The sequence below is a fragment of the Python bivittatus genome, unplaced genomic scaffold (genome assembly GCF_059951505.1).
Source record: "Python bivittatus isolate LINGU-HERP-01145 unplaced genomic scaffold, Pbiv_v1 ctg000700_np1212, whole genome shotgun sequence".
NCBI lineage: Eukaryota > Metazoa > Chordata > Lepidosauria > Squamata > Pythonidae > Python > Python bivittatus.
Window position 1 is genome coordinate 71,501,896 of NW_028277098.1, and position 15,057 is coordinate 71,516,952.

General features: G+C 43.1%; 1 protein-coding gene across 1 annotated transcript in view; it reads left to right on the top strand.

The window, feature by feature from the left end:
• RNPEP (arginyl aminopeptidase) overlaps positions 1 to 14,847 on the top strand; it is a 16,300-nt gene extending 1,453 nt beyond the window's left edge. Inside the window, exons 2-11 of the mRNA XM_007428322.3 lie at positions 3,747 to 3,887; positions 4,622 to 4,770; positions 5,616 to 5,732; positions 7,150 to 7,385; positions 7,886 to 7,999; positions 8,325 to 8,437; positions 9,877 to 9,985; positions 12,075 to 12,299; positions 12,791 to 12,933; positions 14,576 to 14,847. Coding sequence (XP_007428384.3) covers positions 3,747 to 3,887; positions 4,622 to 4,770; positions 5,616 to 5,732; positions 7,150 to 7,385; positions 7,886 to 7,999; positions 8,325 to 8,437; positions 9,877 to 9,985; positions 12,075 to 12,299; positions 12,791 to 12,933; positions 14,576 to 14,740 — 1,512 coding nt within the window. The 3' untranslated portion in view covers positions 14,741 to 14,847. The remainder of the gene's footprint in view (positions 1 to 3,746; positions 3,888 to 4,621; positions 4,771 to 5,615; positions 5,733 to 7,149; positions 7,386 to 7,885; positions 8,000 to 8,324; positions 8,438 to 9,876; positions 9,986 to 12,074; positions 12,300 to 12,790; positions 12,934 to 14,575) is intronic.
• Positions 14,848 to 15,057: the final 210 nt, after the last annotated feature.

Consider the following 15,057-nt stretch of genomic DNA (forward strand, 5'->3'; position numbering starts at 1 on the left):
CCCAGAGCAGTGCAGTTCCAGTCAATAAAATGGGACCACAACACAGACATGTGTAAAGTTACTGTATGTTGGCTGACTTAATCTGTACTGACTGTGTTCCTTTAAAAATAAAGATGCCTTCCCCAATCTGATGCCCTTCAGATGTGTTTAGACATTCCCGGAATTAGTTCCTGGAATTACCAGCCAGCAAAGCCTTTGGAAGTTTCTGTAAATTAAAATCCCGGTGCATGGCTGCTGTAGGAGATTGGACTTTGTGTAGGCTGGCCGTTTCTCTCCGTGAGAAATGATGACATAAGTGTTTATGGCATAATCCCCAAATACCATTAATCAGGGGAGATGGGTCGGGGTGATGGGTAGTGTAATCCAATAACTGCTGGGGATTTGGGATTGGAAGAGGTTTGAGTCAAAGATGGTTTGCAGGCTTGAATTGAGGTGGACCCTCCAACAGAAAGGCTTCCTTGCAAAGGCTGATAAAAAGCTGTGTTCTCCAAGCAAAATATTTGGTTTCCTAAAACTGACCACTTCCTGGTGGTGTATGTGTGACCAAATTAGCATCCATATCTCTACTCTCATTCACATGATGTAATTCATACAGAATTAAAGGAGATTTGTTCTGTCTGTTTATCTATCTATCCATCCTCAAGAAACTATCCCTGGATCCCACTGTACTGGACATTTTTCATCCAGTCTCCCACCTCCCCTTTTTAGAGAAGGTGGTGGCGTTGCAGCTCCAGAGGATACTGGATGAAACAGATTATCCGGACCCTTTTCAGTCAGGTTTCAGGCCTGGATATGGGATGGAAACAGCATTGGTCGCTCTCAGGGATGATCTCTAGTGGGATGGGGGTAGTACATTCATCCTCACTCTTCTCAACCTCTCAGCGGCTTTCAGTACCATTGACCATGGTATCCTTTTGGGCTGACTTAGGGAGTTGGGCGTGGGCGGCACAGTTTTGTGCTGGTTTACTTCCTTCCTCTAAGGTCGGTACCAATCGGTGTTGATTGGGAGTGAGAGGTCCGGCCCACGGCCCCTCTGTTGGGTACCGCAGGGTTCAGTACTCTTGCTGCTCCTTTTTAACATCTATATGAAACCACTGGGTGAGATCATCCACCACCATGGGATGAGGTATCATCAATATGCAGATGATACCCAATTATACATCTCCATCCCTGGTGATTTGAGTGATGCTGTGACCACCCTTTCGCGGTGCCTGGAGGCTGTAAGGGTCAGGATGGGGAGCAACAGGCTTCAGCTGAATCCTGGTAAGACAGAGTGGCTGTGGATTGGAGGCTCCTCTGTACCTGGGGGTTTGCCATCTTTGTTTCTCAACAGGGTTGCACTGCCCCAGACAGACCCGGTGTGTAATCTGGGGGTCCTCCTGGACTCATGACTCCCGTTCGAAGAGCAGGTGACAGTCGTGGCCAGGAGGGCCTTTGTGCAACTTCGTATTGTGAGCCAGTTACGCCTCTTCCTCGATCAGGAGTCCCTCCAGTCTGTCACTCACACCCTGGTCATCTCTCGTTTAGACTATTGCAATGCGCTCTACATGGGGCTACCCTTGAAGAGTATCCGGAAGCTACAGCTGTTTCAAAATGCGGCTGCGCGGGCAATCTTGGGTGCCCCAAGTATGGCACATGTAACACCTTTGCTGCGGGAGCTACATTGGGCTCCAGTTTGTTTCTGGGTCCAATTCAAGGTGTTGGTTATCACCTTTAAAGCCCTACATGGCATGGGTCCAGGTTACCCAAGGGACTGTCTTACCCCTATTACATCAATCTGTCCCACCCAGTCCGGCAGAGAAGGCATGTTGCGGATCCCGTCAGTGAGAGAATGTTGACTGGCAGGTCCTAGGAGGAGAGCCATCTCTGCTGTTGCCCCCACCCTATGGAATACTCTCCCCCCAGAGGTGAGGCGGGCCCCTACCCTCCCAATTTTGGAGAGGGAAATGAAGACTTGGCTTTGCCAACTTGCATGGGGTGAGGAAAGATACAATTGACCATGGGGATGGCTGGCGCCTTGACAATGCTCCCTGAGTTTATTAACACCTAATTAACATCTGCCTCTTGGAAAAGGAAATTTGTTTTTAGCATATTTTAAGTAATTAATACTTATCTATTTTAATTAATGTTTATTCTATTTTTACTGTAAAGACAGTGAGATGGGCGGTGACAAATCTGAAATATAAATATCTAGCTTTACACAATGCATAATTAAACTTTGGAATTTGCTACCATGAGATGTGCTGACTACCAGCTTGGCTGGCTTCAAAAAAGGGTTGGACCAATTCATGGAAGTCATGGGGATCAGTGGCTATTAGCCTTGATGGCAGTGTGACTGCTTCTGAAGGCCATCTGCTGGGAAGCTGTTGGGCTTCCTTGTGTAGCTGGTTGGCCACTGTGAGAACAGATTGCTGGACTAGATGGGCCAGGGGTCTGATCCTGTAGGGCACTGCTTCTGTTCTTATGTCTCCTCCCACCCCCAATCACTGCATTTATACTTTATTTGGTAATTTGGGACCCACATGCCTTAATGTTGCAAACATTAAGAACAAAACATAAAGTTTGTTGTTTGGGCAAAGCTCATACTGATAAATGTTTCATTTTTAAAAAATCAGTTACAGCTGCATTACAGATTAACCCATGTGTAATAAAGGGGGGAAATAATCTCTTTTCCTTAGCTTTTCTTAATCCTGACACTTCCAACCTTTGCAATATTGATTTGTATTAATATACTTTGTGGAAATAAGTTGAGCACCACGTGAGCCCAAGGCCAGGTGATTAATTCCATTAGAAATAATTTACAGCATCAGCTCTGGAAAGCTGAAGATTTGGATTGCACAGCTAAAAGTTTTGGGTATGTGAAGAAGGCTTACCTCTAAACCCAGATGATCCTGAAGAATTTTAATTTTCATCTGACCTTTATGTTTGAAAATGTATTTATTTATTTATCAATCGTATTTATATGCCACCCATCTCATAGAAACATGACTCTGAGTGGCATTCAATAAAGCCATAAAAAACAATAATCACAAAAATACTCTAAAATTAAAACAGAAATATTATTATTATTTTTTAAAAAAACTAAAAAGTGTAGGCACAGCATAGATGTTACAATGTAGTCACCTCATTAATTCCCCATTTTCTGTGAGATCCCTAAGCCTGTTGACATAACCAGCTTTTAAGGGACTTCCGAAAGGACATCAAGGAGGGGGCCAGTCTCACCTCGGAGGGGTGGGGATGATGTTCCACAGGGCAGACACCACGGCAGAAAAGGCCCATCTCCTGGGACCCACCAAACATAGTTCCTTAGCAGATTGGACCCGGAGCATGTCTCTTCTGCTGGACCTGATGAGACAGGTGGAAGTAATTGGGAAGAGGTGGTTCCTCAAATAATTCTCAGCTCACCACTGGCATCAGGTGGAGGGTGATATTAAAATGATCCTTGCTTTGGTAAAGGGGTGGCTGGGCCTCATGAAGATCTGTTTGTTCTTTGTAAAGGTTGGTAGATACCAGAATAGCATCCAGAGAGCCTGACAGTTTGACCCTCTGCCCACTTTTATAGATTTCTTGTCTGGATTCTTATCAAACTGCCCCAAAGGGGAGACTCTTTCTTTACACCTCTGCCTTTCCTGTGCTCAACTGGTTCCTCTTCCCAGTATTTCACACTCCAGCTGTCAAGAGCACATACTCTGCTCATGTTCAGAGCTTCCCATTGCTTATGGAAGGCTGTTTTTTTCTCCTGGCAGGTATGTTGGCTCATGCCTGAGCAGACTGCAGGAAAACAGAAGCCCTACATGTACACTCAAGGCCAGGCTGTTCTGAATAGGTCCGTTTTCCCCTGCTTTGACACCCCTGCAGTTAAAAGTTCATATTCAGCTATTATAAAGGTAAGAAGCTCTCTAACTCTACCGGAGCAGAGCATGCTTACACTCCACAGTTAGGCATGTTTTTAACCTAGAATTCATTACAGGAGAGATTGCTATACATTTTTTTAAAGTGCCATCTCTCGCTTTTCTTCCTGCAAGGAAGGGCTTTCAGAGCCTGAAGTCATGCATCGTATTAACCTGTGGTTTGTTTCACATGTTTTGCTTTGAATGTGTCCTAATAGCTGGGATTTTACAAGGCAAAACCAAGCGAACAAGACTGGAGCGAGTTATTTTTCAGTGCTGATATTCTCCACTATGCGCCTCCCATGATATAGACGATAAACCAATATCACCTTTACCTTCAAAACCTGAAGAAGGTGTGAACTCATCCAAACAGTTCTCCATCCAAACACTGAGCACCACAGTTTTGCTTTCCTTTTGCATAACTCTTGCTTTTTGAATCTTCATCTGCAAGCTCCCTTCCAAAAAGAGGACTTTGGATTTTGAGAGATGGAGGCCAGCTCCTGTGCATTGTACACATTGCTATGTATTTTGTCACGTGCACAATGACATTTCACTGTATAGACGTCTTGAATAGTATTTGCACATTCTGTCCTTTTGCAGCAAAAGAATCCTCACCCTTTTTTTCTGTCTAGACTGTGAGGAAAATGAAAGGGGTTAATCCTTCTTCCCAAGGCAAGACTGGGCATGCTCTTTTCTGCCACTCAGCCAGTTTTTCTTTTTTCTTCTCCTAGGTCCCTGAGGGCTTCACTGCTGTGATGAGTGCAATTACCAGGGAGAAGCAGAAGGGGAACACTTTCTTCTTCAAGATGCCTCACCCTGTCCCTTCCTATTTGGTGGCCCTGGTTGTTGGGGACATTGTTTCAGCAGAAGTGGGGCCAAGGTAAGAGGCTGCTGCAAAGACAACTGTCATCTTAATCCAAGGTCACTGGAGGGGGATAATCAAGATCACTGTTTTCTCCTGTTGAATCCTAGGAAGGGAATTGCAATCTGGCATCCCTTGGGATTAGTGAATGGCTGAGTGAAAGCTCTTCCCGCAAGCAAGTAAGGGTGGTGGAGCACAGAGGGAAGTTCTGATTCCATCCACTGGCCCAGTCTCTCAAAATGGCTTCTTACCCCACACCTCTCTAACCGGTTTGGGTAGTTCTTCAGATTTGATTCTGAAAAGGTGTTGCAAATCTTGCAGAGGCACAAATGCAGCACATGACCACAGCTGTTTAAAGCAGCCGCATCTTTCCCCAGGACCATGTGGCAACAGCAGTACTATCTTGCCCTTCAGCATTATTCAGTACATGTCTGTTTTTCACTCACTTTGGGAATTGGGGTAGTGATGAGTGCCTGTGTGTACAAACAGAGATTTGCATCAGGCCCTGGATATTATCAGCCAGCATGTAAGAAGAATAAATAATTGTTCTCTGTGTCCCTTTCTAAACAGAAAGCCCTATTGCACTTTGCTTCTTTCTGCCTGACCCCTGAAATTTCTGACACATTTTATATTTAGTTGCCTTTCTGTGTGGAAAATCTTCAGTAAAAAAGGAGAACTGTTAAAAAATAGGCCTGTTCCCTATTAGAATGGCTCCCTTGTTTCTTGTCCAGTACAGAATATGCTTTCACTTACCATAGGCATCCAAGTGGGCACAAAGGTCAATACGTGTGTTAGGCTCCCTTAGGAGCCTTATTCTCTCACCTCTTAAGCTGACCTCCCTGTCATTTTTGCTTTCCTCCCAGGAGTCACGTATGGGCTGAGCCCTGCCTGATTGAGGCCGCTAAGGAAGAGTACGAAGGTGTGATTGAAGAGTTTCTTACCACTGGAGAGAAGATTTTTGGGCCATACGTATGGGAAAGGTACCCCGTTTGTTGCTGAACCTGTTTCAAAAAGGAAGGCATTCCCAGGAATGCATCCATCCTTCCAAACAGAAGCACACACTTAGGCAGAGATATTCTTCCCTGTTTTTCACCCAAAAAGGCAATCTGGGGCTCCCTTTGTCCCCCAAACTGCTTTTGGGGCAGCTCCTAGAGCAGTGTTTCTCAACCTTGGCAACTTTAAGATGTGTGGACTTCAACTCCCAGGATTCCCCAGCCAGCCATGGGTGTATCCTAGAGTATTCTGAGATTGGACCTGCCAAAGCTTGACAGCAACACGCCAGTATTTTATGGCAGTGATTTTTCTAGCAAAGTAACTAGCAAAATAGGTGTATTAAGTCGCAGATAGGCTTAACACCTCTCTTTTACTTTAGGAAAAACCCCTCCCATAATAAGCACAATAAAACAAAAACTCTGGGCCCCAGAATTGTGGTGCCTGCCCCCTGCTATGGTGTCATTCACATGCTCCCCATGGCCCTTGGAGACTGAAAGGAGGAGGAGGGGGCCGTGTAGTCCATGCTGGAAAAAATACTGCCCATCCTGCTTTAAACTAATTCATCTGCACTAGGATGAAACCACAGCTGAGTGATAGAATACAGGCTTTGTTGGAAGGAGGTGTTAGGTTTAAACTCTGCATTTTCGGATAGGATTAGGAAAAAAAAGCCTGAAATCCTGATCATCAGTATAGGCAATGCTGAGGTATGTAGATTTGTGATTTGACTTTGTGTGAGGCAGTCTTCTCTTCCTGGTGCACCCTAGAGGGGTTGGAACTGCACCTGCAAGAATTTCAGCCAGCATGGGCATTGTAGTCCCAGCACACATCTAGAGTACATGAAGTTGGAAACGATGCATGCCCTGTATGTCCATCTCTTCAATCAAACTTCTTGGCTCATCTGTCAGCCTCTTTTCAAAGGCAGGAAGAAGCTTTGCATTGCACAGGGATTGCTCTCATAGCACCTCTTTGCAGCACGATTCCTGGAAAAGATGTGCCTCGTTCAAGGAGTTTAGGCACCGTTTTGCCTCTGAATCTGAAACTCTGCACAGCCCTGCCTCAGTGTAAAGCTCTGGCCCAAAAAATGCTCAGTGCAACAACACTGGACAAATAAACCAGGGCACATCTGTAGAGAATGCACTGGGAGCTTTGGCTGGGGAAGGAGGAGGAGTTCAGAAAGGCAGCAGAGTCATTTCTCGTTTAAGAGAATGTGACGTGCAACCGGCAGGAGCTGAGGCAAGGTGAATTGCCTGAAACGTCTGGTATACATTTGCTTTAAATTTGGATTCTGCTAGCTGAAATTGGTGAGATAACCTCAACGTTGCAATGTTGTAAATAAGAAGGTATTAGAATACGATTCTCCTAACAAGAGACTGTCTTCTGACTAACGCTTTTCACTTTTGATAGATATGATGTCCTGTTTATGCCACCCTCATTCCCATTTGGGGGGATGGAAAACCCCTGTATCACCTTTGTGACACCCTGCCTGTTGGCTGGCGATCGTTCCCTGGCAGATGTGATCATCCATGAAATCTCACATAGTTGGTTTGGAAATCTGGTCACCAATGCCCATTGGGGGGAGTTCTGGCTGAACGAGGGCTTCACCATGTATGCCCAAAGGAGGATTTCTGCAGTACTGTATGGTGAGTGGTTGATGACCAATGCCCAGGGTGGTGGCTCTAGTTAAGCCTTCCTCATTCTGGCAACCTCCAAATGTGTTTGGCTAGCAACTCCCAGAATATCTACATTCTGTGTCCAGCATTTACGTAGAAGAATGTTATCAAACTGTATCTGATACAGCTGCCTAAGAGGACTGTACTGTGTGCTCCCCGTGGACTTTTAGACTTCCACCTTGAGGAGTGACAAGCTGAATTTGTTTATGCTTAAATATATGCCATTGAAAGAAGGGGGTGGGGTGCTTTTGTTTTTATTGCATTTCCAATAGGATTTGCCTTGTCTGGCAAATTTATAGCAGTGCATTCTTGTGTCCCTGTGGCTTTGGTGCTGCTCTCCTGATGACCATCTCATGACGGTGGTTGACAGTTGATTCCAGAGCACCAAGGTGGCAGTTTTAGTTTTATTGCTTGGCTGTTGCCAGAGACTTCATAACCTGAGTTGCTCCTGTTTATTCCCCTAAAATCAGGTGCTGCTTATACTTCCTTGGAAGCTGCTACAGGGAGAGCTTTGCTTCGGCAGCATATGGACAATGTTGGGGAAGAGCATCCTCTCAACAAGCTCAGGGTGCAAATCGAACCAGGTCTGTATTGATCTAAAGCAGTGTTTCTCAAACTTGGCAACTTTAACATGTGTGGACTTCAACTCCCAGAATCCCCAGAAGTCGTAGCAGTTAACTCTGGAGCATAGGTCTTTGTGGCTGGTCCTTCTAGCAGCTAGCCAGCCCTTTGTCACTTATCCATCTCACTCCCAAGAGGATCGGTTGTGGGAAAGTTAAATGAAACGTAATTCTTCAGCACCTGCCATGCTGAAGTTCTATATTTGATTATTTCCAGTGTGGCTGCTCTTCCCACATTAACCAGATGATTGGTTTTGCTAATTTCAGTTCGTATGTTTATTCTTTTCAGGGGTTGATCCTGAAGATACATATAACGAAACTCCTTATGAAAAGGGCTACTGTTTTGTCTCATACCTTGCCCATCTTGTGGGGGATCAGCCTAAGTTTGATGCTTTTCTGCAGGTATTGTGTCTTAGCCTCGAATTTGTCTGTGCTTTACTCACATCTCATTATGCATTTTCAGAGGAGGCTGCTTTGCATTCACGTTTAGAAAGCTGCATACAGTTCTGATCATTGCATCACACCATAGATTCTGATCTAGAATATTGTAGATCGGGTAAAGAGAGAGGACAATAGAGAGGATGAAAATTTTCCTGGAGCTACATGATTATATAGTGCCAGGGACATGAAAGAAGTGTAGAAAATTATGTATGTTGGGGGGAAAAGAATAGGAAAATGTTTCTCTCTTTGTTATGACAATGAGTGGTGGCCTATCAAAGGGAGATAAAAGGCATCGTTCACTGAAATTTGCAGTCATAATGATGGTTACCAATTTGATGGCTTTAAAAGGAGATTCGACAAACCCAGGGTCAATTTGGCTCTCAGTATGAGTTGCTGAGGAATATGGCTAATAGGAGGTGAATGCCACAGCAGTTATGTTCTGTGGTGGGAATTCCTTAAACATCTCTTTACAAACACACACACATACACACCTGTGAAGAGGATGTTGGCATACTCAGACCTGTGGTCTGATCCAACCTACCTGCCTAAATTCACCTCTGACAGTGAACCAACAGCTTTTGGAGCATGGTTGCATCATGCAATTCAGTAAAATAAGTGTTTTCTGGTAGTACAATCCCAAGCAAGTTCATTTTGCTATTACAATATGTACATACATACATATATCAAATTTGTCACCACCCATCTTGTTGAAAAGCAACTCTGGGTGGTTTACAGAGGAAATAAAATAAATTAAAATACAATATAAAAATAATCTTTAAAATAATAAATAAATTCCAAGAATGATGGAATTGGCGAATAACTCGGAGTGACATCAGGGCACCAGCCACCCCCAGGATTGATTAAAACTCTTATTGCCCCATGCAAACTGGCAGAGCCAGGTCCTAAGTCCTTTCTGGAAAACTGGGAGGGTAGGGCCCGCTGCACCTGTAGGGGGAGAATATTCTAAATATTAATAACATTGCTTGAGATTGAAGCAAGAAATCACCAAAGCTGAAGATGCTAGAGGAGTGGGAGAAAATTTTTCTGCTGCTTCTCTAGTGAAAGGCATTCCCGTTTGCTGCATAAATAACACTTAGGGAGCCTTCAGTGTTATCTGGTTTTAAGAAATGGTAAGCCAATAAAGTAAGTACGGGTGTTTTCCAGATGGCATGGAAAGTTGGCTTTTCAAGTTTACAAGGGAATTGAAAAGGTGATGGAGTTTTTTGAAAGCAGAGATTGATAGCTCTCAGGCTAAAACCACGGAGGTAGAATTAAGCTGAACTTGAATTAGGCAAGGTAGCCTTAAATGCAAAGAAGGTTTATGAGACATTGATAACTGAAAGGCCAGAGGTGAACCAGTAGATCTTAGCATAATTCGGGCCAATTTTTCTTTGTGGCAGGCTTATGTGAACCAGTTCAAATTTCAGAGCATCACAGCAGATGATGCCCTCAACTTCTACTTGAAATATTTCCCAGAATTGAAGAAGCAAGGGGTGGACACCATTCCAGGTCAGCAAAGTCATTATAGATTAAAAAAAACAAAACACAGGATCGATACCACAAAGCTTTGACCAGTAGAAACTTCTGTTTTTCCTCACTCTCCAGGTAGCAATTCCTCCCAGAGTCCTCCTGGACCATTTTGTAGATCAATTAGCTCCATGTTTTCCTGTCTCCAGTTGCTAGAATAACTCAATTCTGCTGAGTTATTCCACTGTTTTGCCCCTTGGTCCCACTCTGGCTGTATTTTTATTGGAAATTGTGTGCTAGTTCCCATAAGTTAAAAATAGCAAAGGCTCTGCTATCTTTAAAGTTTCTGCCTGACAGCAGCACAGGTTAGAATAAAAAGACAGTTGGAAAACATCCCGCCTTGGTTCCTGGAAAAAGGCTTTGTGGCAATGTTGCTGAACTAGCAGGATCCATGTAGTGAACACGCATATACAGTGCTCTTGTGATAGGTCAGATGGTTGCTGCTCTGTCAGCAGCAATTCCAAGGCTGGAGAGAGGAATAATTTGCAGGCATGATGCATCAAGGACTGACCTCATGTCTGCAAATTACATGTATAGTTGTGGGTGCTCTGCTACTGCCATGTATAGAAGGCTTGCAGTCCAGAACATTATCATTGTGCCAAATATTAAGTGGCAAGAACAGATAATCAGATGAATGTAATGTATGTCTTTGGCCCTAACAAGAGGTTAACAAGTTGTTTTTAAAAGTTTGTTCTTTCCCACTCACTGCTTCTCACAAATGTTTATTTGTTTTAAAACTTCCCCAAAGTGCTTGCGCAAAGCTGGAATTTATGAGAATTGAAACCTTACACATTTGAGGAAGGTGATTGAAGACAGCGTGCTTAAGGAAATGTACACATTGCATGCAAACAAAGCCTCAATGCCCATTTCTTTCTAAATTAAAATAGCCTGGGAGAACATGTTTAATTAGGGAGCAGTAAGGAAGAGGGGCTTTTAAGTGCCTATTGGGTCTTCTCTTTTTCTGCTTCAAGTTTATTCTTGTAATAAAGCAACAAGTAAGGAGGTGGCATCAACAAAATGGCAGGTAGGGAATATGTTAAACCAACTTCCATTGCCTCTTGTCTAGGGAAAGATAACCTTTCCAAAGATGCTGTTATTAAAAAACAACAACTAGCCATTGGCACTTTGCTAAGCATGCTTGCTTTCAATGCTACCTTGAATGTTTCTTAAATAGAATGCACAGATTATGAACCTGTGTAATGAAGCATGTATCTTGCCCAAAGGCAAGACATCAGCAGATTTATTTATGGAATCTATCTTTAGTCTGTAGTAGACCATAGAAAATAGACTGGAATTTTAAACCAGCAAGACATCAAGATGTCATTAGCAAGTCTGGGCCAGTATGATGTGCCATTTATTCTTAAAAGAAGCCTAATCCTCAGGGAGCAACTGGCTCTCCTTCAGGATTTGCTAATTTCAGTTCGAGTGTAAGTCAGAAGCCAGTGTGTATAGATTCATGTGAATATGTGAGTACATGGAGTCCAGCTGCTGATAGGTTGCATAGCCCCTGGCATATATAGCCCAGGAAAGAAGGCAGGCCTGTGGTATCTTTTTTATGTGGAAGGAATCATTGTACATTGGATGAACCATTCGGTAGTACCTCAGGAACCACTTCTTCTCTAACTGAGGTTCTGAGTTTTCTGGCATTGACTGAAATAACCTCTTTTTCCCACTCAGCCTAAGATGATTCTCTCAGCTCAGTTCCTACTTGAGATGGCATCAGTCTCATGGGTGAGAAGGTGCTAGTTATATCACAGAGTTCTGCTTTGTTTGAAGGTTGGAACCAATGTGCCTGTTCTCTTATGACACAGTATCACAGGAGGAACTCGAATGGTGATATTGTGGAATGCTTGCTGGAACATGAATGACCATATTTGTTTTCACTTTCTTTGTTATGTGCTAATAAAAAAAATATACCTCTTGGGCACCGTTGGAAGAAGCACTGGGATAACATACGTGAAGTACTTTAGAAATTGAACTGTGTTACTGAAATCTTTAGTAGCAATTTTGTTAATTATTGATAGATTCCAATGAGCAGATTTTTTTTTCTTTCCCTTTCTTCCTGTGGCAGGTTTTGAGTTTGACCGATGGCTGAATACACCTGGTTGGCCCCCGTACCTTCCTGATCTTTCACCTGGAGAGGAGTTGATGAAGCCAGCTGAGAAACTGGCAGAACTCTGGGCATTTCCTGACCACGACATGGAGCTAATTAGAGCAGTAGATATCTCTGCATGGAAGACCTATCAGCTGATCTATTTCCTAGATAATATCTTGCAGAAATCTCCTCTGCCAGATGGTGAGACACCTTCTGCTAAACGGAAGGACTGACCACAGCTCTATAAGGAAGCTTTATGGAGGCTGATCTAGTGGCATACAAGCTGGCAGTTCCAGGAACTAGAGATTGCATGGGTATGAGAGGCTTTTAGGCACAGAAAGATCTTGGAATTTGCCTTTCCTTTGACAGTGATTGTAAAAGTAAAACAAAATAGCCTTCAAACAGGCCATTGTGCTAGTTATTAAAAGCACAAACATCTTGTAGTGCTTGGAAAAACAGTAGGAGCACTTGAAAAAGCAGAAAGCATGAGTATATTGAGGAGATAAGATGAAACAGGAGTCTGAGAGTGCTTAATATACAACAGGTAATCTGACGTGTGCTATCTCAAATATGTATAAAAGATAAGCACTGTCACCATTAAGAAATAATTGAAAGAGTGTCATTGTCCAGAGTGCCATGGACATTTCTCTCCTGAGGAAAAAAACTTACCTTGATTCTCCTTTCGTATTAAGGGTATGTTGAGAAGATGAGCACCTTGTATCCTAAGATCTCTAAAGCACAGAATGCTGAGCTGTGTCTTCGTTGGTGCCAAATTGTGCTCAAGAATAATCATGAAGCAGAGTTTGATAAAGTGAAAGACTTTCTTCGCGGCCAGGTTGGTGCTTGATGTTGCTGCATGGGGATGGTTCCTAGAAACACTAATCACGTGGCATTCAGCCACTGAAGTGCTGGCTTTTCTCAGTGCTTTGTTGGAAATTAAAAGGATTAGGCTTGATACGTCGTTCATAGGGCTACCAGATCTGGGCTGGAAAAGATCCAGACAGCTATTACAGGTAGTCCTTGTTTAATTACCCTAATTGGGACTGGAATCAGTGAAATGGTCATTAGGCAAAACATCACATGACCGCACTGTTTAGTGATGGCAGTTGTGATAGTCCTGGTTGCAGTCACTGTTTTATTTATTTATTAAATTTATATGCTGCCCATCTCCCCCAGAGGGCAACTCTGGGTAGCTCACAATTAAAATCCAAAACAGTAAAAACAATAAAAATATAAATATCCATATTAAAATTAACTAATAACAATTCTGTATAAAAAGACTATATGCAATTCAATATGATGAGAGTTCATTAGCCAAAAACCTCTCACAATCCAGTTCAAGGAACCAGGTCAGGGATGTCAGCCAGTCCAGAGGTCAGAATTTCATGAACAGAATACACCCAAATGTCACACAAGAGCCAAAAATCAGACAGTTGATTCCAACAGAGAAATATGGATGAGCTGCCTCTTAAATCATGCTGCAGCCAGCTGTCTTTAATCACAAGATTTACTCCCTTGTTTGGCAAGAAACCTCATAGAAAGTCTCTGCTCTGCTCTCTGTTCTACTCGTGAGATGCAGGGGCCGGGTGGCCTTACAACATCCTCATCTGACTGCTCCAGCTGTTCAGATGGTGCCTGTTTTTGATCAGCCTCATGTGATTCTTTGCTTGGTGTCTCCTGAGGCTGACATTCCACAGGTTCAGCTGGAGCAGCTTCTTCAGATTCAGAGTCTGAATCCTGGGCCTGGGCCATGACAGGTAGGAGGAGTTGAAACACACCCTGCAGTTGTAAATGCAAGCAGGCTGCCAAGCACCCAAGTTTTGATCACATGCCCATGGGGGCATTGCAACAGCCGTAACTTCAAGGACCAGCTGTAACTACCATTTGTTCAGTGTTGTTGTAACTTTGAACAGTTGCTGAACAAACTCTTGTTAAGTGAGGACTATCTGTAGATTGGCTCCTGGAGTTAGCATTTTCAGTATCTCAGTGCTGCCATCTGGTGTCTGGATTTTTCCAGCCCAGGTCAGATAGCCCTAGTTCAGCCGCATTGGGTATATGCACCACCATATAGCTGGGAATTCCATTTTATCTGGAGGACTAGCCAGTATATGTCCAAATGGGGCTATTGTTATACATACGTTCAAAAGCAGATATACATTTGATTGCAGCTTTTGATAAAGTTGCTGTAGCTTTGCCAGAATCTCTTTTCTATTTCTATCCAGCAACAGACTGTTGTCTTACCACTCGCAGTTACAAGTTTTGAAGCCCAGAGTCCTAGTCTTGTCTGTTTCCTAGATACAAAATCCTTGTTTTAAGTGTCCAGCTCTATTCCAGTATACTAAAAACTGCTGTAACTGGAAAAGAAATATTTAGCTGACCAGTATATCTTACAACAGGGTTTGGAAAAAAATTGCTACCTTTCTAAAATTGCAGGATGCTATTAGCTTGTCAGTAAGTGACTCCATGTTTTATTTCAGGGAAAACAGAAGTACACCCTTCCCATCTACCGGGCCATGATGAGTAGCTCAGAAACAGCTCAAGTATTGGCCATGGAGGTATTTTTGTCCACTGCTTCACAGCTCCACGTTAACGTCCGGAACTATGTCAAAAAGATCTTAGGGTTGAAGACTGAAGAAAGCTAAGAAGAAAGCCACAAATGCAAACCAGTTTGTATGAATGTCTGTGTGTGATCTGTGGGATTAAAGGGGTAGAAGAAATAAAGGCTATTTTCAAAACTTTTGCTGATATACAGGATTAGTCTCAATCTTCTTTTGATTAAATGCTGGAAATTTCAGGAGATTAAAGCTCCGCAAAGGTAATGTTTACTCATGCTGGGTGAAAGATCATTGTTTCTTTTCTTTGTAAATGTTGAAAATGTTAAAAATACAGATTTAAACATTATATGTGTGTGTGTGTGTTTCTGAGTAAATTAAAAGATGCTAGCAACATGCTTATTTCA